This window comes from Tetranychus urticae, chromosome 3 (genome assembly GCF_039701765.1).
Source record: "Tetranychus urticae isolate SD_2017Ah chromosome 3, NJAU_TeUrti_SD_1.0, whole genome shotgun sequence".
NCBI classification, from domain to species: domain Eukaryota; kingdom Metazoa; phylum Arthropoda; class Arachnida; order Trombidiformes; family Tetranychidae; genus Tetranychus; species Tetranychus urticae.
In genome coordinates this window covers 17246663-17267770 of record NC_142960.1, presented here as the reverse complement: position 1 = coordinate 17267770, position 21108 = coordinate 17246663, and the positions used below count along the sequence as shown (strand labels likewise).

The window sequence follows — 21108 nt, the reverse complement described above, 5'->3', positions numbered from 1 at the left end:
GAATCTGCATAAACCATTTGTTTGTATATTGTTAGAGCTCCCTTCTTTTGAGCATTATCAATGCCTCTCTTTCTGCAAGTTATTTCCCGAACAAAAGTTTGCATAACGTGAAAGATACAAATTTGTATTTTAGCTTCAGGAAAAGCCTAAAATTATAAAAGATTGTTAGTCAAAATGAATATTTCGGTCATCGCATTTGACTGCATTCTTTCAGTACTAAAATTCAAGGCTAAAATCTAGTACTAGAATTTAGTACTAAAATTTAGTACTAAATTGTAGGTCTGAATTTTAGTGCTAAATTTTAGTACTAGATTTTAGCACTGAATTTTAGTTCTGAATTTGATTTTCATTCTAAGTAAACACTTCAAACACTTCACTTTACCCATGTCTTTATCTGCCATGATGACTTTTGTTTCTCGGGCTCCTCCAGTAGCAGATTTCAAACTTTCAAGAGCAGAAAAGGTGCATGATTCAGACTCTGAATGTAAAAAAGCGAGAGCGACTACACCTGAAGCACCATTACCATCAATTACCATGAAGCACATAAGAGCCATTCGATTCTGATTAATTCGATAAGTAGCATCTACGAGTAAAAACTCTGGGTATTCAATGAATAAATTCTTCATATAATTGTCCTGGTAAAATATTGTATCCACTGTTTGATTTTCGTATGTCACAAAAACAGTTGAATCTTTTTGCTCTTTCATTTTTGCAATTAACCTTTCGAGATCAGTCTTACTTCCATCGATCGCCCTCTCTTTTCGTATAATATTTTGAATGTCTTTTGAGGTGATTGCTTTTCCAAACTCTTCACTGTATTTCGCAATGATCGCTTTGGTATTAGCATTACAGTCTTTTACATCCAATAATAATTTCTTCTGTACATCATCAGGTCTTCGTTGGCGAGGTAAACGTTGATAAATTTCTGGCTTTGAAGCAAATGGGCAAGTGTGGTTCGGCTCAATATTTTTAACAATGAGTATTTGACGAATCTTATCCTCTGATATTGAGACTCTAAATGGACATCGTTTGTATGTCCTGTGATTAAAGATAATATATGAGTTATTAATAGCACAAAATTCTACTTTGAGATTAGGCTTACCTTGATTTTCTCAATCCTTTCGATCTCGATTGATATCTACCACCGGCTTTACAATGGAAAACAATGTAACTGTACATTAAATCAACATTTAATGATTTAACAGAGGTTCTGGTACAAAGTTGTACGCGTCTATTGTTTTCATAAGACTTGATGAAATCACACAAATTATCATAATTTAAAAAATTTGACCAACAGTAAAATCAATCAATTCCATTTGATTAAAGTTACATTCGTGCGTAATGCAGTTAGTGAAAGGTGGAAAGTTTCTGATTTGTCAGACGATTGACGAAACTTGCCATCAATTCACAATAGATGGCATTAGAAATGCACTTTGTGCAAATAGCCTGGTTGCCTATTTACACACGATTCTTGTACAAATAGGCTCTACCCCGTCTTTAAAGCTTCAACTTCATGAACCACCTAGTTGTGAATAATCAAGTTGCGTTAATACGACAATTGGACAATATTTGGCAAGCAAAATCCCGATAACTGATTTTAAGATGGCGAATGAGATATCAGACATACTTTCCACTATAATGGTACAATTTAGAGGCACTTATACCTGTACTGCCTGTGTCAGGCATTAACCAAATGGTTTCGCCAGCCCATTCCTTCATGTGAACAATTTCACTCTTATGAACACACTCCATCACATTGTACCAATTAAACAAAATGCAAATTTGGCTCAAAAACGTGCGCGAAATCGTGTTCACGAAAATGCGAATCTGATGGAAATAAAGCTCTTGCCTACAAATCACTAATGGAAGAAGCAACTATGAAACCTTTTTCACCAAATTTTTGAATCAGTTTTCTGAATCAGTTAATCCTCTGTTGCCAAACAAAGCTAATCCCTCGTCTGATAACACTCTTATGATCATAAACACTGGCACTAATAACAACAACAACAATAATATTAGGGTTATCAAGAATTCCGCGCCCTGAACAGGTTCGACTTATTTGTGGATTTTTTCGGTTATATATGTTCGACCTAAGGGTTCATTTAATTTAATTGACAATTTAAAAGTTCACTAGTCAGAGCCTACCGCGAGCTAGCGGCCTCGACTCAAAAAATCTACCGACAACGGACTTTATGTCATTTTGGTTTGCACTTTGCTACGACTTAATGGCATGTGATGGAAATATTTCTGCTCAGTTGTACAAACAAGATCATTTTTTAACGAATAGGCGGGACAAAGTTCCATAAAAACAAAATAACATAAAGTTCGTCGTCGTTGCCTTGTTGGAATCGGCTTCTATTGCTGGCCGTTAGCTCGAGATACTTTTAACTTGTTTGTTAAATTGTACTAACCCGTAGGTCGAACATATATCATCAAGAAAATTTTGAGGAGCACCTTGTCGGCCTTTGTCAGTGACATCTTACTCGCCTTTGTTGAACCTTCTGTACCAGGTTGTTCCTGATGAAATTGGTCGCCATAAGTCTCGACTAATAAATAAATTAATTTATTTCTTAACATAAATTTCAATATGCCCAGCACCCTTTTTCTGCTAACTAAAATAGTGTGATAGAAATGATCGAAAATGTGTTAGGTTGGCGTATGAAAACGCATTTTAGGACGATTTTTTCGAACACAAAAAAGCTGAAACAAAATAGTCTGTCAGCCGTAAAAATTGAGTTATTTCCAGCTATCCTACAAGAGGCAAAAAACTGCTAGAACTCCTCAGAAACTTGCTGCTTCCTCAACATCAACCAGGTGATTAGCTCAACAGATTGATGTGAGCAAAACAACTTCTCAGAGGATCATGAAAAAGGATTTAGCCATTTTTGCCCACAATGGTCAAACTGGACAGCCACTAACAGTCGATTCATGTGAAAACGCTTCGTTTTTACTAAGGAAATTTGTTACCTTTTGGATGGATGATTTGATTCAATGCAGATTTTCTCAATTGAGCCCTATTTTTGGCTTGATAGGTACGTAAATCGGCAGAACAATCGAATATGAGTCATCAAAAGCCAGAAGTTGTGGTAGTTAAACTATTACGCCCGTCTTTTGGTTCCAGCAGGACGTTGCACCTCCACACAGCACGTTAGAAATTTTAAAAAAACGAATTCCATTTTGGGACTAAGGTAAGAGACGAGAACTCACTAAAAAGTTCAATGGCAGTTATGGGTGCGACTATATAGCCCGGACCTTTCTCCTCTCAACTGTGTGAGAACAAAATGAACAAAATCGACCTCAAACCATTGAGAAGCTCGAATATCTCATACAAAGTATAATAGATGGCATATCAGGCGATCCTCCGGTCTCTGTCAATGACAACTTTTGTGTGAAAATCAGCTTTTTTGTCGCCAATGAAGGTTAATACTTTGAAGCTGTAATGCATTAATTTTTTGCGAATAAAATGTGCTCAAAAATTTTGAAACTGATTGATTGATACATTAAAAAGTTATTTCGAAAAAACTTTGTAGATTCGCATCGGTACACGGTGTACATAGTCCCTGTCATAACCATAATAGCCTAGTTTTGTTATTCTCACAGTTTACACAAACATGGTTGACTTGCTCACCTTGAATGCTTCAATACGAAATCCTAAAGTTGAGGAGGAACTCAATTGCTCCCGAAGTTGCATATATTTCAATTTGGTTATCGCCTTGACTTGTTTCTCTGCTTCAGATAAGGCACTAGGATCCAGTTTAATCATTTTCTCATACAGATCTGCTCTTGGTTCACCATTTGAAACTTCGTCCTCCAGAAAAGTCCTTGATCCCATTTTGATATCCATAATGTAGGGATTGTCAAAATGGTATAATAGATTGTCAATGGCAATGCAACATGATCCGTTAACGGTTAGACAGCCGTAAAAATTAGGTACAAAAGGTTTCATAGTTGCTTCTTCCATCAGTGATTTGTAGGCAAGAGCTTCGTTGCCATCAGATTTACATTTTTTATACAAGATTCCTGGACTACCAAATGCAAAGGTATTCTCGTGACCAGATAATTGAATCCAATTTGTTTTCCTCGTTTTATTGAAGCTATTAATGTTATTATTATTGTTGTTGTTAATGTTATTAGTGTCAGTGTTGATGATCATAAGAGTGTTATCAGACGAGAGATTAGATTTGTTTGGCGACAGAGGATTAACTGATTCAGAAATATCGTTTGATACAAAATTATTTCCGTCATCTTGGTTCGTTGGACTAATTAAAATGGTTGGAGCCATGTTTAACCAGCAATCAACTAGTTTATCACTCTTTCCTTTGGTTGAAGGCGCTATACTTGTATCAAGTTGATAAGGAAAAACCGCTGTTTTGTCTTTCTGGTGAGGATGTTCATTTGGTGTTGAATGGTGAAACAGTTTCATGTTGTCCGTTGAACAATGGGTTTTAAAAAAAAAGATGAAATAGAGATCAATCCAAGTTAATGTGAAGGCGAATGTTAGATGCACAAGTGAAACACAGTTACACAGATACACTTGAAATAAATAGGTAGATGCACTGAAGAAATGTTGAATATTTGGCACACATTCATTGAATCAACAGACTGATTCAATGAGGTAATGATAGTGTTAATGAAATAAATAATGTATTGTCCGCTGGTTTATAATGAATGTAAGTAATCAACAATCTCTACAAGTTAAACATGCATATCTTGTTGAACAATATAATCCGTCTTTATGCAATCTCATTATGTGATTGATGATTTGTCGCATTCTTATTCATGTTGATGCAAATATCCCTCCTGTTTCGTTTTCGGTGATCGACATGCTTATAGCAAGCTTCTTTCAACTCAGCCACCTATTTGTTGTTTATATCGTCGTTCTTTGTTAGATTTTTCTATGCTTGTTAGGTTTGTTACAATGTTTGCATTGTTCAGGAATTTTGTATGTAAAGAGGTGCTTTCTGAATCATGAAATATGTATAAGGTACGAAAACAAAGGTGTAGTTCTTAGTTATTATGGGATTTTCCGAAGATTTTCAATTCTTTATCGAGAGGTTGGTGAGTTCTGCTCTGAAGTCTCAATCTACATTCGCTGAGGGTGTATACATAATATCATACGCTCATTAGTTTCTTTTGATGACCGAGTTGTTTGTAGTTAAGTGTTGATTTCGATAATGAGCGGCTATCGATATAAGCTGTCCCTATCGCACTAAGTGTCCACTCGTGATTTCATTGAGGTTATCATGTTTAGTTTTTTCAGTTATACTCAGTTTATCAGCCCATTTTTTAATTAACCATTGTGTCCTATTTTTTCTGTAGCTAAGTTTTGGTTAGTTTATGTATGTTGTGTTCAAATTCTAGCTTGGCTAATATACTGCTGCCTTCGTGTTATTTACCAGTCTTTGTGAGGACCGTGTTGATCAATTATTTGAGTCTGATTTGACCCACTGATGATGGTTCTGCTGAAGGGCCGAATCTAGATCGGTGGTTGCCTTTTTTGGCCATTTTCCGTTTTTCTTATATTCTCTTTCCGAGCTTAGTTAAGTATGATGGCGTCATCGATAATACTCGTGACACTTATGAAAGGGTATTCTATCTGTTTTTAATTCATGAGTGGGCAGTGAATTCGCTGAATTTGGTGATAGATGATTGTTTAATTTAGAGCATATTTACGCATGTCCAGGATGTTTCGGTGATCCTTTCATGAGTAATTATGCCGTGCATCTAACCAATATCCCATTCGGAGATGATTTCCAGCATTATTTGAACGATGTTGTCTATTGGGTGACAACCGTGAATCCAACAATGTAGCTTGAGTTTGTTAGATTTGAAAGATGATGAGTGTTAGTATTACGTTTTTGATGGGAACCCGAAGTGGTTTTAACCAAGTTAACGATGGCTGGTTGATGGCGTTGGATGACCGTGTTTACAGATAAGACTCAGTCTTCTCACTCCATTATAATGTGCGGCAGAATCTACTTCCTGAAAGTATAAATGCCTGTTGAAGACAGATGCAGAATTTTCTTCAAGCCATTTGAGTTCATATTTGTATTGCTTTGTAATACTCGATATTAAGCGAATTATTCGTAATAAACATGACTATTCTCAAATTCACTTAATTCTCAAGAGTTTTCATTCCGTTTTATTCAAAATCATCAACGAAACATTAGGTCTGTGTGTCCAATTTATAGTCAATCTCCTGACTAGAGTTGTTGCGAGAATATCAATTTCTCGATATTTCTCGATATATTGCCATCGAGAAATTATCGATATTAGCTTCGATTTATCGATACACTATTGTGTTTTAAAAAAGTGACCACATGGTTATTCTAGTCTCTTTTGATGGTTTTTTTGTTATTAAATTTTACTTTAAATGGGTAAATCAAGTGTTTTTTGGAATTACTTTACTACCAATGCAGATTCTTCATTAATAACATGTAATATTTGTAAGAAAAAAGTGAAAGATAGTGGTAATACAACCAACCTTAAATACCATCTCAAACATAACCACCAGTCAGTTTATGACCAACTACAAGGCTCTACGGAACCTAACCAACCGAGAATAAATGAAACCATTAATGAAATACAGTCAACAAAAGGTAAGATATTTATTTGTTTTTGCTTGCAAGCATCTAATTTTTTCTATTTTTTTATTTATAGATGGTCTAAGGAAGGACAAAATCAATGATGCTCTCGCATGGTGGATTGTTAAGTCTTACCTACCATTTAGGACAACGGACTCGCCTTACTTTAAGAAGCTTATAAAACTTCTCAATCCTCATTACACTGTACCAGGAAGGTTCGCTGTCACTAAAATGGTGCAAGATTTATATTTCAAACAAGTTGATGTACTTAAAGGATTTTTAGCTGATGTTAAATGGTACTGTTTAACTATGGATTCCTGGACTGATAATTTCAACCATAATCATTATGTTGGCATTATTATACATTTTGTTCATGAATATTCTTTGGCCAGTGCATGTCTCCATGTTGATAAAACAACTGTCGCTTTAACAAGTGCCAACTTGATAAGTATCATTAATGACACAATGGAGACCTGGTCTTTAAACAAAGAGGAATTAGTGTGTATTATAACTGATGGTGCACCGAATTTCATTAATGCAGCTAAAAACTTCGGTCCACATCTTCACTGTGTTGCTCACAGATTGAATCTCGTAGTGCAAAGCTCTATACGCAAATGTGGTTCACTTTCTGATTTACTTGAACGAGTAAGAACAACAGTGAAAAAGTTTAAAAACTCGTCAAGTTTAAAACAAGAACTGGCAGATGAAAGAAAAAGACTGGGTAAAGCAGATCTGAAAGTGAAATTGGATGTAGAAACTAGATGGAACTCCACGTTTTTAATGCTCGAACGTTATATTGAAGTTAATGGTGATATTTCGCATGTACTAATCAATACAGATAACAGAGAGCTCGAGTTATCATCAGTTGAGCTACAAACTTTACGTAATGTAACTTCATTACTCAAACCATTTTATGACATCACTGTTGAGTTGTCATACGAAAATGAGGTAACAATCTCGAAAATTATTGTTCTTATAAATTCTGCTCAACATATTTTGGAACAACAAATATTTACTGGATCTGCTGAAACATTCCGGCTGTGCCTACTTAATGAATTAGAAGAAAGATTCAGAGGAATAGAATATAATCGTATTCTGGCCTTATCTACTTATTTGGATCCTAGATTCAAAAGGATTGATTTCAATTCACCTCGAGCTTCAGCCGAAGCTTTCAAATTTTTAAATGATCACTTATCTACCGTGGAGCTTACACAACGACCACCAGTGGAAGAACCTCCAGCTGGTATATGGAGTACTCATGATAAAAGAGTTTCAACTGTTTATGATGCATCTTCTGCAGTCAACAATGGTTTAAAACATTATTTAGATCGAGAGGTTCTTCCAAGGTCATCTGACCCATTTGAATATTGGAAAAGTGCAAAAATACATTATCCTGAGTTGCACAATTTGGCACTCAAATATTTATTAGTACAAGCAACGAGTGTTTCTCCTGAACGCTTATTTTCTAAAACTGGTCAAATTATTACTCAAAAAAGAAGTCAAATCAAACCAAAAAATGTTGATAAATTATGTTTCCTACAGTCATTGCCAACTATTTTCGATTAATGTATCTTTTATATGTAACAAAATTTCAATATATTTTCTCGATAATTCTCGATAAATCTTTTGATAATTCTCAATTTCTCGATTGATAATTTTTTCATTTCTCAAACAACTCTACTCCTGACGAAGGCTGTGTGAGCTCCGCCAAATGTGGCACATTTCTCAAATGTACTTTTGCAGCGTCTAAGTTTGTGGAGACACGAAACAATAGATCGATAGCCTCAAAGAGTTATCGACAATGCATAAAGTAACCAGTTACTTGGCTACATATTTACGCGGTGACTCTAAAAACTGTAAATCGCCGAGATTTGAGAATCAAAAACTAAAATTTCTATTGTATTTCATTCATTGAAGAAATGACTCACAAATTTACGTGTCTGAATTTCTCTGAATAGGCTTACCATGAAGAAACCGTTTAGAGCATTCAAGTAACTGGTTACTATTAATAATAACCAGTCTGTCTTTAAAGCTTTAACTTCATGAACTGTTAACGCCACCTGGTTGTTAATAATCAAGTAGCTTTTGTTTACACTTCAAGTTGCGTTAATACTACATTTGGACAATATTTGGACAACAAAACTTGTATAACACTGAAATGCTTAATCGCTGATTGGGTTTACTCGTTTTTTCTGAATGAGCTTACTTCTTGAACAGTTTCTTTTATATTCTTTGTGTCCATAATTCCTTTACTCCTATTCAGCCCAGTTTTGGTTATTTTGTGAGTGGATATCATTTCAAACAAAGCCTTATGATCAAAGCGAAATCCCGATAACTGATTTTATCCTGTTGAAGTTTCAGTCTTTTTACTTGTTTTACCATCCAGTTTTTTAATCATTCACTCAGGTAAGAATACACTCCATTCACATATTTTCATTACAAATGAATAGCTGTTGTGGTTTATTAATTGATTGACTGTCATCTAAGCTTGTTTACATTTCTTATGTGCCTTCTTATTTATCTTCTTATGGCCCAAAATGTACCTTAAACCTGATTAATCTGAAAAAAATCAGCTCTTGAAAAATCATCTTTTCGTTATTTTGTATCAAGTTTCCTTATTCGTATGATATCCTGAATCAAAACTGCAAAAGTCGATCTCTTATTTCTCAAAAGTTTGATTGGCAATTTAATATCAAGAAAAATCACTCAAAAATGTCCAGAAAATGAAATTTTACATTCTTTTTCTCATAAGATCTTACTTAGCTAATACCATTTCCATTGACCAATACCATTGACCTTGCATGAGCGTGAAAAATTCATATGGAACTCTGATGTAATACAAGGATTAGATTAAATTGAAAGAGGAGGAACATATTAGATACTAGTTATCAATCTGCCTCTCAGCATTTCTGTCTTCTTTGTTAAGACAGAGAGTTTTATTTGAGCTTCTCTCATCATCTCTCTCTTTCAGTTTTCCTATTTATTTAATGCTTTTATTTGATTTTGTCCATTAATCACATAATCCTGACTATTTTCATATCCAGGCAACTTTGGAAAGGAACTAATACTCGTTTAATACGAAGCCAACCATAATTCTCTTACAACAACCATGAAGATGTTATTTGCTGTGGTCACTTTACTTACTTTTTTCTCATTGAAGGTTAGTATTATAAAAAACTCAACGTTTTCTTTGTCTTCACTTACTAATAAAATCTTTTTCTTCCAAATAGGTTGATGGTCAACAAGCGGACAAGGTATCCTTAGGAGTCTATTATGAAACATTGTGTCCAGATTCAATCGCTTTCATAACCTATCAATTATACCCAACCATCCAATCTCTCGGACTCGAGAAAATTAACGTTGATCTTGTTCCTTTCGGCAAAGCATCCGTAAGTTAAATCATGATTGCTGTGAATTGGTAACTTTCTCTTGAAATGGTTTTGATGTAGACGTGCTGATTTTCATGCTAAGTTGAAATTTAATCTCCACTCGTTACGTTTTCAATCGCTGTTGCCAACTCTATCTGTGATGACTTTGCTGATTCTCTATTGACATACAATAGAGTTAAAGTGTTGAAAGAAATCTTACTTTCGTTTCTGATATAATGACAATCAGTGTTTAAAAACAAACTCGTCACGGTTGTTCAAATAAGTGTTTGACTTCACCTTCATATCATAATCATCTAATCAACAATGGACAGTAAACAATGACAGTAGTGTCATGTTTATTGTAATAGTTCTTTGTTTCCAAGTAAATAGTGTCATTTGATAAACTTAACTTTATCTATTATATGACATTATTTGCTTAGTTTTTATCAAGAAATTATGAAAGCTGTTTGATAATTGAATTCATTTCATCCTCACACATAATCAAGGTTTCATGAAGCTTTTAAATGTGTCAAGATGGTTAAGATGAGACACCATTGCTCACAGAAGCGGACAGTTTACATTTCTGTCAAAATCCAGTCCGATTTGCTCTGATTTCTCATCCTATCAAATGAATTATCCCTTTTCTAATTGATTAACCAATGCTTTTCAATTATTTCTCTTGATTAGACTCCTTCATTAGACTTATGAGAAACGATGAAAACTTTCACTTCACACTTACGCCTTCTCTCACCATTTCTATAGACAACAGGAAACAATTAACCTAATTGAGGATTAATCTCACCAAATGACCTAAAAAGCCTTGACCATTCTTTGTTTTGAACACCTATTTGTTTAACACTCAGTTCACACTCATCATTATTACCTATCATCATTTTGATAGCGTTAATTCACATGATTTGTCACTTCTAATTTTCAGTTTAGTAATCTAGTAAATTCTGGGTTCATCAATTTTAATGTTCTCAGAGTTTTCAGTGCTTGTGTCCGCTTTGAAAATCACGTTTTAATATGAGTGAATAATTGATAGATTCATGGTACAAATGGGAAGTTTTATCATCAGTCGGTAAATCACCCTATTGAACAACAAAAGACCGAAATAATATCTTGGTTCACTTGGCTTATAGTCAAATGATTCCAGTTATTGATTATCGATACAGTTTGAATTAGTTTGATTAAATTTGCTTAATCGTCTGTTACATTTTGACCTATTCCTCGATACATCAACAAACCACTTGACCCATAAAAATAATTAGCAAGTCTATTCGAATAGACTCATCAAGCGAAACTCTATCGATATCTTTGTTTTCAGTAACATCTTTAACATTTCTTACAATTAACAAGCTTAGAGTACTCGACATCCATTCATTTATATCGACTTCCATAATCTCAACACTAGGTCAAGTATCAATCAACATGCTTATGTAATCATCCGTTTTGTCATTCAATCATTTCATTATCATGAGCTAATCGTCTTACAATAATAGTCATGAATATATTTGGTTAAGCTTCAAAATTTTGATAATTTATTACAGTAATAACCATGTTTAGTTGTATGATCGTTCCTTTAATTTAAACCAACATGTTAACCTTCAATTTTGATGTTATAAGCCGTTAGTTTACCTTGGAAGGGATTGAAATTTAAATTGAACAATTATTATTTCAATTCAACTGCAAGGCTGAATTACCTCGATTCCCAAGTTCAGTTTTCAAGCTTAATGTTGCAATAGTAATTTATTTTCCAAAGACAGTCATATTGATCAAACTGAGATTTATTGATTCTGTAAATAGAATCAATATGTGTTTACTCATAAATTTTACAGTTATATTTATATATTAACTTGAAGCTCATGAAATCGATTTTTGATTTTGCTTATTCTTTACTAATTATTTCTGTCTTTTTCATTCTTTACAGTGGACTGAAAGTGGATCTACAATCTCATTCAGCTGTCAACATGGCGAGAGGGAATGCAAAGGAAACAAAATCCAAGCCTGTGCCAAATCTGAACTTGATACTTCTGCTTTAATCAAATTCGTTAACTGCATGGAAAGTGCAAGTTCACCTGATCGAGCTGGCAAATCTGTACGTAATTCATCTTCATTTAAATTACTTGAACTTAAAGAAACTTGATTAACACATAATTTCTTCTTTACTTTACAGTGTGCCCAAAAACAAGGCTTAAACTACACCACCATTGAAAACTGTGCCAATGGAGCGAAAGGATCGCAACTACTCAAGGAGCAAGGAGTTGCTACCAAATCTTTGGTCCCAAAACCCAATTTCATCCCATGGATCACTGTTAACAATGTAATTTATCTCTCAGAAAATTCAAGATCAGAAATCAGAATATCTAACTAATCTATTTTGTATTTACTCTTATTATTGTAGCAACACACCAGTGATATACAAAACCGAGCTCTCGACGATCTTAAAGGCCTTTTATGTGATTCTTTCCCTGTAAGTTGTCATAATTTTTGTCAACTCTTTAAGATATTTGAACTAATTCTTTTCTCAATTCATTACAGCAAGGAGCAACTAAACCAAGTGGATGCAAATAGAAGTACAAACTAAATTCTGGAATCCTACCGCTGATTATACTAAATACAAATAAATACTTATAAGAAATAATTTGTTCTACCAGATTGCTTATGTTAAATCTGCTCTTTTTTATAGCCTAATGCTTGAAATCGACGAATTGTCATAATAAAATGCAATTGTGATCATGAAAAAAATACTTTCCATCTTTGATAATCTCTTATTAGTGACAGATAGTTTTTGCAACCGTTTGCAATTTGTTGAATATTGTTATTAAGATTATTTCCAACATTTTAGATCAATAATACTCTTTTTGAATCGTGGAGATGAATTTTCAAGATCTCTGTTTAACTTGCAGAAAATAAATCACATTCATGTTGATCTTGTGGAAAAGACTGCAAGCTCCTCTTCATGTTTAGTCACAAATCAGTCAATTTAGATTATGCACAGACCTAAGGTGTATTTGAGTTTTCCTGATAATTTGATAAAATTTTTACATCTATTTTAATTGATTGGTTTTTAGGAATAAGTTCGGATTTTATCTGACAAAATATTTCTAAAAAGTTCGTTCTTGTAGGCTTGTTTTGAAAAAATTTCAAGATTTGTGATAGTCTTTTAAAATCTGTAATTTTTGATCTTTTTTATCAAACTAAATTTTCTCAATCTTTGTTGGTGAATTGATAATTGGGATATTGATATTAAGGCTTGGAATCAAGAATTGAAAATTGTAAAATTTACAGATTGGTTTTCAGTTGCCATTTACTGTGTTACAGTCTTTCTGAGCGTGAAAAACTGGTTGATCAAACTGAATAAAAAGATAGCTGCGATTCGCAAATATTTTTTAAATAAATGATGACAAGTAATAATAATATTTTTATCATGTATTCATTAATAAAATTATATTTTCATGAAATTGATAGAACAGAGCATAATTTGTAAACGGTCCCTTCTGTTTGGTGGCATTTATTGCAATATTTTTTTCCCATACTCCTGCCTGGATTCATTTACTCATTTATCTCATTTCCTAATTGAATTTTTTTGGCTGATTGTTCTTGCCAGTTTTTAACCATCTTACTTATAATCAATTTCCACTTTTCATTACATTGGTAACTTGATTAATCTAATTCTTTAGTAGCAACATGCCGAAAAATAAGGGTAAGTGCTTATAGTTTATTTTTTGCTTCTTGTTACGCTCTTCTGTCAAAAGTGATACTCATGACGATGTTATCTCCTCTGTATTTCATTTCCCATGTTGTTTGCATGCTGTTCAATGTAGTGATGTGAATCTTTAACTTGATTGCGTCATCATTTGATTGATTTTTTTAAAAAAATAATCTTTTCTTATTCATATTTGATTTCATCTAATACCTTGTTTTTTATTTCATCTCTTTTCGTTTGCTGAATCCAGGAAAGGGAGGTAAAAATCGTCGTCGAGGAAAGAATGAAAATGAGACTGAAAAAAGAGAATTAGTATTCAAGGAGGATGGACAAGGTAAATTTAAATTATTCAGTTTTTATTGCTGCTACCTTCCCTTGGTGGTGTCATTTTATTCTGTTAGCTAATTCAGTGTTTTTATCTTTTCATCTTCAGAATATGCTCAAGTTGTTAAAATGCTTGGTAATGGTAGACTTGAGGCATTTTGTTTTGATGGGGTCAAACGTCTTTGTCATATTCGAGGGAAACTGCGGAAAAAAGTGTGGATTAATCAAGGAGATATCATCTTAGTCGGTCTACGTGATTACCAAGACTCTAAAGCTGATGTTATACTTAAATACAATCACGATGAAGCTCGTAACCTTAAAGCATATGGTGAACTTCCTGAAAATGCTAAAATCAATGAAAATGTATATGGTGAAGAAGAAGAAGATGACAACATTGAATTCGGTGATGTCAGTGACGATGGAAGCAGTGCCAGCGATGCTGAAGAAGCTGCAATTGAAGCTATATGATTCAAAATCCTTTACTAGATCCATCTTAAATAAAGTTTTTCTCTTATTATATTTCTCTTAAGAATCTGAAATTGTAAGGAATAATCAACCAATCATCGACTCTCCATTTTTCTCAAACTTCTTGTTCTAAATCACTCAGTGATCGAACAAACATTTCTACTCAGTTTTCTTGAATCCTTGATAAAATGCTTTGCATTTTCTGTCTTTCTAACTGTGTTTCAGTTTAACTTTCCAACAGTTGACTTATTCCAATTTTTTGTAAATTTCTTTTGTTTAATTTCATAATCACAATTATCCAAGAGATGAAATGCTTCAAGTTGATGTCAACTGAGCAAATGTTATGACAAAAGAGCAATACGGAACAAGAAATTGTGTAAATGAAATAAAAGGATAGCATAAAAGAATGGATTTATAAAAAAAGTAGTGATTTACCATGTAATCTTTTCTTCTGAGATTCGTATAATGATTATTTTTTGCATGTAGTTGCCTTTTTATAAAAAGAGATTCAAATTTAGGTAAAAAGAAAACATTGATCGGTTTACAATAGTTTGAATTGCGATTTCAAAGATCAAAACAAAGCTATCAAAACTCAGAAGAGACACAAATTGGAAGTGTCAACTTCATGAGAATTGAATTAACAAGTATATAATAGAGTATAGAGAACGAAGTATAAAGGAAATAGACAATTAATGATTAATAGTTAAAGACTACTTTGAGTTGTTTTGAAACCAGGTTAATAAAAAAAAGTGTTAACCTGAGGTTCGGTTTATAACAATTTCATCAACGTTAAATGAAAATTGTTGGGCATTTGTCAACAATAATAAGAAACATAAAGTTTACTAATAGAAAAAACCATTAGAAAAAGAAACTTCATGAACTTGGAACATCTTGTGGATAAAAGAGATTCTAGAACAGATTGAATGCATCATTTTTATCAAAACCATCATCACAAGTAGCAGCTCTGATGAATTCATTCAGCTGATTTGGGTCTTGGAATCCTTTAAGAGTTAAATTACTTGGTAATAGAGGGACATCATCAGATACTGTTCGAGCTCGAGACATAGCCAACCTAAACATGGTAATAAAAGCATTTTACAAATAAGTTCATTGAAAAATTAAAATTAAATTGAAATGAAATGAAAATAGTTTTACCTAAGGAAACAATCCTTATCAGCATCAAGATCATTAATTTGTCCATTAAGGGTTGGAGTTGAATCACTAAGCAAATCAATCATGGGTGCTCCATTTGTCTGACAATTTTCATTGGATGCCTGATCAGTTGATTTACCATTTGATTTGGTATCTTTACTGTCGTTACTTGGTTTAGTTTGATTCTTCTCTTTCAATGTTTCTTGGTATTTTTCAAAAGCAATGGCAAAAGCTTGAGAGATTGTTAATGCTAAATATGATTAAGAAAAGAGAACGGTAAAAGATTAACAAAGGAAACAATCAAATAATTGATCAATGGTGTAAAAGATGAGTAACGATACTGGAAAATATCAAATGCACTAAACACTAAACAGGAAGTACATTAATCGTACAATAATCACATAACAGATTTTGACTGTATAAGGAAGTAAAATTCAAGAATTAAAAATGAAGAAAATTACCACAGGCACGAGCTACTTCATTTTTTCTGGTAAGGAAAGCATGGCATTCGTGAGTTTCATTCTTATTTGTAGCGATAAAGGCGACAACCCGGTCATAATTGGCGTCAGCTGAGCAATATGAGATTCTAATAAAACAAAAGAATAGGACAGAAAATTTGAATAAAGTGAATTGGACATAAATAGGAAGAACAGCCGTTAAATACCTGTAAATAGAGATATCGAAAATTTCTTCATCATTGTGAGCATCTTTACAACTTATTCCAGTAGGTTTTATGGTGAGGACAACCTTGCGCAAATTTTTAACTTTACCAGCCAGTTTAGACTGAAAACAGAGAGATTGAGAAAGAAAACATTCCAGATTAACATGATTTAAAATTGAAAGTGATAAATGTTGAGTAAAAAAGCGACACAAACACATTGCTTGTCGATGATGGAATTGAAACTCACCATTTGAATAATTGTTTTAATTGCCTCTGCTGTGGTTGCATCATCTGAAGCTTTTTCAACCAAAGTTGATCCAATATATTTACAGTGAAAGGGCAACCCTTCGTTGACCGGATGTTTAATATCTTCACCCCATTCTTCGGGCAACTCTGTAATTCAACCAACAACACATTGTTACTAAAAAGTCAAACGGTTACTTTGAAAGGAAATATCGTAACTTGATGTAGATACAAAGATGAGCTTACTTTTATGCTTAGATTTCCCAAAAGTGAAGGCCTTTAGTATTGCTGACATGATGAATAAAGATGGTAATGAACTTTGATCAACTAACTGGATGAAAAAAAGGCTTCTTCAAGAAACAAGAATAATTTAAACATTTTACAAGCTTAATCTCAATCATTTTTATATTACAGCTTACAATTTTTAATGTTGTCAACTGCGCCATCTAGACATTGACATTTAAATTGAAATTGAGCAAACTAATTGTCCTTCATTATTGATTGACTTATCTATTGAAAGATTCAATAAATTCAAAAAATCGTTTCAACCTTTAAAGATCAATCAATAACGCAGAGCTAAAAAAGACAGAGTTTTTTTCGGTAAAGATTGTAGAAATTATTCAATTCTCGATGATCATAGAGTAAAATCCTTAGATCAATCATTTGAATACAACCAGACAATTTGCTGATCAACAACTAAAGTAAGATGCTAAATTGACAGTAAAGACTTTTTACTAAACCGTAGATGTTAGGAGAAAAGACTAGAATAAACTGTAAAGTAAATGGATTTTGAGTAAATATTACCACAAATTAAAGAGTTAAATTAAAGTCAATCACAACAGTTTATTGGCCATTTTGAAGTAAATATTAACGTACAGATGGCAATAGCAGCACCATTGAGGTTAAAAACAAAATCTGTTCAAATGTAAGGACAAGTGATAAACAATTTGAAGGGAAAAGAGTTTACTGAAGTTTTGGTGCTTTTATTGTTTCTCCTGAGATAAATGAATAGAACAAAATTAACAGAAATCTTTCTATTTTAGAATGATCTTGACATTTCATGAGTCTTGGCAGAAGTATAACTTCCTGTCCGCGTGCTTGTGGATCTTTGTGATCTTTGTGATCTTTGTGGATTAGAGTAGTAGTTGAGTCTTGCAAATAAACCAACCCTTGATTCTGTACCTTTTAGATTCATACTAGTAGCTACATAAATGCAGAATATGACGAATACAGCTATGGTAACCGATATAACGGAAAAAATCCAGAAAGTGTAGTCTATCCGGCTGACCGAGATTGCATCTTTAGTTATTGAGGTGAGACTAACTGAATTTGCATACTTGGAAAAATAAAAAGTTGCATTAACTGGAAAGAAACCAGAAGATGCCAAAACCAAATCACAATGGATCGTTTGATTTTGTATAATTACATTAGGACAATAATTTCCAGGACCAACAGAGATCCAGATTGATTCTTGAGAACCAAATGATGGAAGAGTAGTTGACAGCTCAATTTTCAATGATTTATCTAACGAGGTTATTTCCTTTGGTGTGACTCCAACAATTGTAATGCAGTAGTTGTTTGATAAGCCAATCTGTTGCGTATAGTCCACAACTCTTTCGCATATATTGTCAACCCATCGACAGCCAATTGAATGTCCAAACATTACACAAGTAATACAATTTGAATAATCTGTACAGTTTTTGTCGAAAAGATAAGTTCCACCTTCGGTGTTGACAACGAATACTTGGGCATCAATGACATTGATATGTGGATACAATTTGAAAGGTTCGTTGTAAGACAAGATGGGTTTACACGTTAAAGATTCCAGGCCATAATCGAGCTCACACGATTTAACTCCATCCTTATTAGAGATGTAAATAATTGTTTTTAAATGAGGATAATCCAAATGTAAAGTGGACAGATAGACATTGCTAGACGGTTCGTTGATAGATACACTCAAGGAACCTACAGAATAGATAGAGCCAGCTGGGAAAACGCCACCATTTTCACATTCATTAATAGTGGTGATACAATCATTTTCATCGAATCGAATATGTTTATAAAATGAATTAAATTTAACTGAAACATTTGCACAATCATAAGTATTTTTCTTAAACAGAAGAGGTAAATTATTAATATAATAAATGGTTAATGTGTTATCCACACCATATGTTATTATGGCATATCTTTTAGATTCATCAACATTGGCGCCCAATTTAAAATGAAAAACTGCATTCATGATTGGATAAGCGGCTATTAATTGCGGGGTTAAAGGTAGTTCAAAGTGAATCTCAATTGGATGAGATAAAAACTGTGAACCTTTTCCTAAGCAAAAACTGATAATAACAAGTTCATGCTTTGTATTTGCTTGTGATGTTTGCGTTGGATTGTTGTTTGGATTGAAAAGAGATCGAGAAATGAGGAGAAACAGTTTATCTTCGAAAAAAATATGATCTTGTAATCTCCATTCCCTTATGGTCATCCAATCTGAACTATTAAACCAAGTAATGTTATGTTTAACACTAACCGATGTTTCATTCTTGTTATCGGAGGAACCCCAATCAAAATGCAACAATTCCACATAGGGCCATGGTTTCCCAGGATTCCCCAAATTTCCATTGAGCACAACTGGTACACGTAGAGCTAGACCATCACCAAGCACAATCCACGAGCCAATAAAATTTCCATTATGTGTTATCCAGCGATGAGCATATTGACCGTCGTTTTCCTGAACTATGATTCCCGGCTTTCCATCCAACGCAAACATTATTTTGTTGTCCTTTATATCGAGAACCTTACATCTAAGCAGCTCATTTTTTGATAGTTTTACTCCATTGAACTTCATTACTTTACCAGCAACATAAACTTGATAATGGTCTTCTTGGTTCATTATTGGGTAAACCTGGGAATGGGTTTTGTAGTAAGCATGCATAAATTGCTTGTGAATTTTGACTTGCGATGAAATATCAATTATTGCCAGAAAAATAAGAAAATGAATCATATTAACAGCCAACAATGTTAATGAGAAGGAAATAAAACATCTAAATTAACAAGGATAATTTAGAGTTAATTTGTATTCTTTAACCTAAAATTGGGTTTACAAATATTAGGTTGTTACTAACAAGACACAACACAGTTATCACATTTATTCACAAACCGAAACAAATGAACAGAAAACGGGTAAAAATTAATTTCTTTCAAATTTAGACTCTGTAGGTTTGTAGGGACGTATAAACTGAGTCAATTTGTGTGATTTAAAGATTTCTCACATTGATAGTTCTCGAGAAAATTGAATTCGAAGTTGAAACTTGCATAGCTTTTTGTACAACTACGGAAGCAAATTTTTTCATGAAACTCAAACTACTGAAGTTCATTTTGAGGATCAACCAGAAAATGCACTTATTTTGGATAATAAAACTTTTCTTTTTCTGTAAAATAGGTTAGTTCGATTTTTAGTTAAATCGACCGCATTTCATGACCATAATGGTTAGAAAGCTGAAACTCATTATTTGTCGTTAGAAGTAGTTGGTACACATTATGCATTAAATAATTTTCGCAATTTAAAAACAGTTTTCTTGATTTCGACCATTGGCCTGAAAACTTTGAGCCCTAATATTTCGAGAATGACATTTCTTACAATCATTATTCTTTCACCAATTGAATTCTATGCTAATTGCTTATCCAATTCAATTTATTAAGTTTGCATTAGCGCGTTTGGGTTAGGATTTTTGGGTTAATAATGCACAAGAAACAACGTATTCAACAAAAGAAACTCATATTAACACATATCTTGGTAAATAAAACATTTTTCTGGTTAAACTGCAAAATGAAATGCAAAGAGTGATGTAAAAGGCTCGAACATTTGAGCAAAGAGTTGAGACTTAGTGGGGGTTATAAGGACATAAAAACTGTGTCCATTAGTACTATTAAATACTTCATTCGATGGACAGTTTTCTAGATAATCGATGTCAAAGTTGAAACTTCGATCGTCTTTTGTACAGCAATGGAAGCAAATTTTTTCACCAAACTTATTTTACTGATGTATTTTTTGATGACCAACCAGAAAATGCACTTAATTTGCGAAACAGAACTTTTCTTTTGCCATAAAACAGATTAGTTCGATTTTGATTTAAACCGATCGCATGCTGTGATAATAATATTTAGCGATCTGAAACTCATTATTTATTAATGAAAATTGTTGCTGCACATTGTGAATTGAATATTTGTTCCAATTTTTCAACAGTTCTCTCGATTTTGGTCCTTTGTGCTGAAAACTTTGAGGCTCGATATTTCGAGAATGGCTTTGCCTGCAGCCGTTATTCCTTCTCCAAACACTAGATTTGATTATAGACTAAAACAATACAGGGTTGAATATTGAATCTCTCAACTCTTTGCTCAAATGTTCGAGCCTTTTACATCACTCTTTGCATTTCATTTTGCAGTTTAACCAGAAAAATGGTTTAGTTACCAAGATATGTGTTAATATGAGTTTGTTTAGTTGAATACGTTGTTTCTTGTGCATTATTTACCCAAAATTCACAATTTAAATGCGCTTCTACTTCTACTCAAAATCTACTTCTAACGACAAATAATGAGTTTCAG

General features: G+C 33.2%; 5 protein-coding genes across 5 annotated transcripts; 3 read left to right on the top strand and 2 right to left on the bottom strand.

Moving 5' to 3' along the window:
• Positions 1–3549: 3549 nt before the first annotated feature.
• Positions 3550–4670, bottom strand: LOC107370694 (inositol-trisphosphate 3-kinase homolog). The gene has a single exon (XM_015938661.3). The coding sequence runs from the start codon at positions 4421–4423 to the stop codon at positions 3602–3604; it is 822 nt and encodes a 273-aa protein (XP_015794147.1). The 5' UTR covers positions 4424–4670; the 3' UTR covers positions 3550–3601.
• A 1703-nt stretch (positions 4671–6373) lies between these two features.
• On the top strand, positions 6374–8150 carry LOC149093508 (E3 SUMO-protein ligase ZBED1-like). The gene is made up of 2 exons (XM_089269359.1): positions 6374–6599; positions 6661–8150. The coding sequence occupies exons 1-2, from the start codon at positions 6374–6376 to the stop codon at positions 8148–8150; spliced, it is 1716 nt and encodes a 571-aa protein (XP_089125485.1).
• Positions 8151–8667: 517 nt separating this feature from the next.
• Positions 8668–12700, top strand: LOC107363152 (gamma-interferon-inducible lysosomal thiol reductase). The gene is made up of 7 exons (XM_015930333.3): positions 8668–8990; positions 9629–9744; positions 9815–9973; positions 11883–12050; positions 12129–12275; positions 12357–12425; positions 12494–12700. The coding sequence occupies exons 2-7, from the start codon at positions 9694–9696 to the stop codon at positions 12524–12526; spliced, it is 627 nt and encodes a 208-aa protein (XP_015785819.1). The 5' UTR covers positions 8668–8990; positions 9629–9693; the 3' UTR covers positions 12527–12700.
• Positions 12701–13497: 797 nt separating this feature from the next.
• On the top strand, positions 13498–14504 carry eIF1A (eukaryotic translation initiation factor 1A). The gene is made up of 3 exons (XM_015930433.3): positions 13498–13658; positions 13912–13995; positions 14095–14504. Exons 1-3 carry the CDS (start codon positions 13643–13645, stop codon positions 14451–14453), a joined length of 459 nt encoding a protein of 152 aa, XP_015785919.1. The 5' UTR covers positions 13498–13642; the 3' UTR covers positions 14454–14504.
• Positions 14505–14857: 353 nt separating this feature from the next.
• On the bottom strand, positions 14858–16874 carry LOC107363237 (low density lipoprotein receptor adapter protein 1-B). Its single transcript, XM_015930432.3, has 6 exons — positions 16753–16874; positions 16511–16656; positions 16267–16385; positions 16064–16188; positions 15606–15852; positions 14858–15522 (listed from the first exon to the last, which is right to left on the bottom strand). Exons 1-6 carry the CDS (start codon positions 16799–16801, stop codon positions 15360–15362), a joined length of 849 nt encoding a protein of 282 aa, XP_015785918.1. The 5' UTR covers positions 16802–16874; the 3' UTR covers positions 14858–15359.
• Between the last annotated feature and the right edge of the window lie 4234 nt (positions 16875–21108).

Coding starts and splice junctions, on each gene's coding strand:
- LOC107370694 (XM_015938661.3), bottom strand. CDS start 4,423: ATGAAACTGTTTCACCATTCAACACCAAATGAACATCCTCACCAGAAA.
- LOC149093508 (XM_089269359.1), top strand. CDS start 6,374: ATGGGTAAATCAAGTGTTTTTTGGAATTACTTTACTACCAATGCAGAT. Junction 6,600..6,660: donor TGAAATACAGTCAACAAAAG/GTAAGATATTTA, acceptor TTTTATTTATAG/ATGGTCTAAGGAAGGACAAA.
- LOC107363152 (XM_015930333.3), top strand. CDS start 9,694: ATGAAGATGTTATTTGCTGTGGTCACTTTACTTACTTTTTTCTCATTG. Junction 9,745..9,814: donor TTACTTTTTTCTCATTGAAG/GTTAGTATTATA, acceptor TCTTCCAAATAG/GTTGATGGTCAACAAGCGGA. Junction 12,051..12,128: donor CTGATCGAGCTGGCAAATCT/GTACGTAATTCA, acceptor TTTACTTTACAG/TGTGCCCAAAAACAAGGCTT.
- eIF1A (XM_015930433.3), top strand. Junction 13,996..14,094: donor ATTCAAGGAGGATGGACAAG/GTAAATTTAAAT, acceptor TTTCATCTTCAG/AATATGCTCAAGTTGTTAAA.
- LOC107363237 (XM_015930432.3), bottom strand. CDS start 16,801: ATGTCAGCAATACTAAAGGCCTTCACTTTTGGGAAATCTAAGCATAAA. Junction 16,657..16,752: donor TGGGAAATCTAAGCATAAAA/GTAAGCTCATCT, acceptor GTTGAATTACAG/AGTTGCCCGAAGAATGGGGT. Junction 16,386..16,510: donor TTAAAACAATTATTCAAATG/GTGAGTTTCAAT, acceptor CTCTGTTTTCAG/TCTAAACTGGCTGGTAAAGT.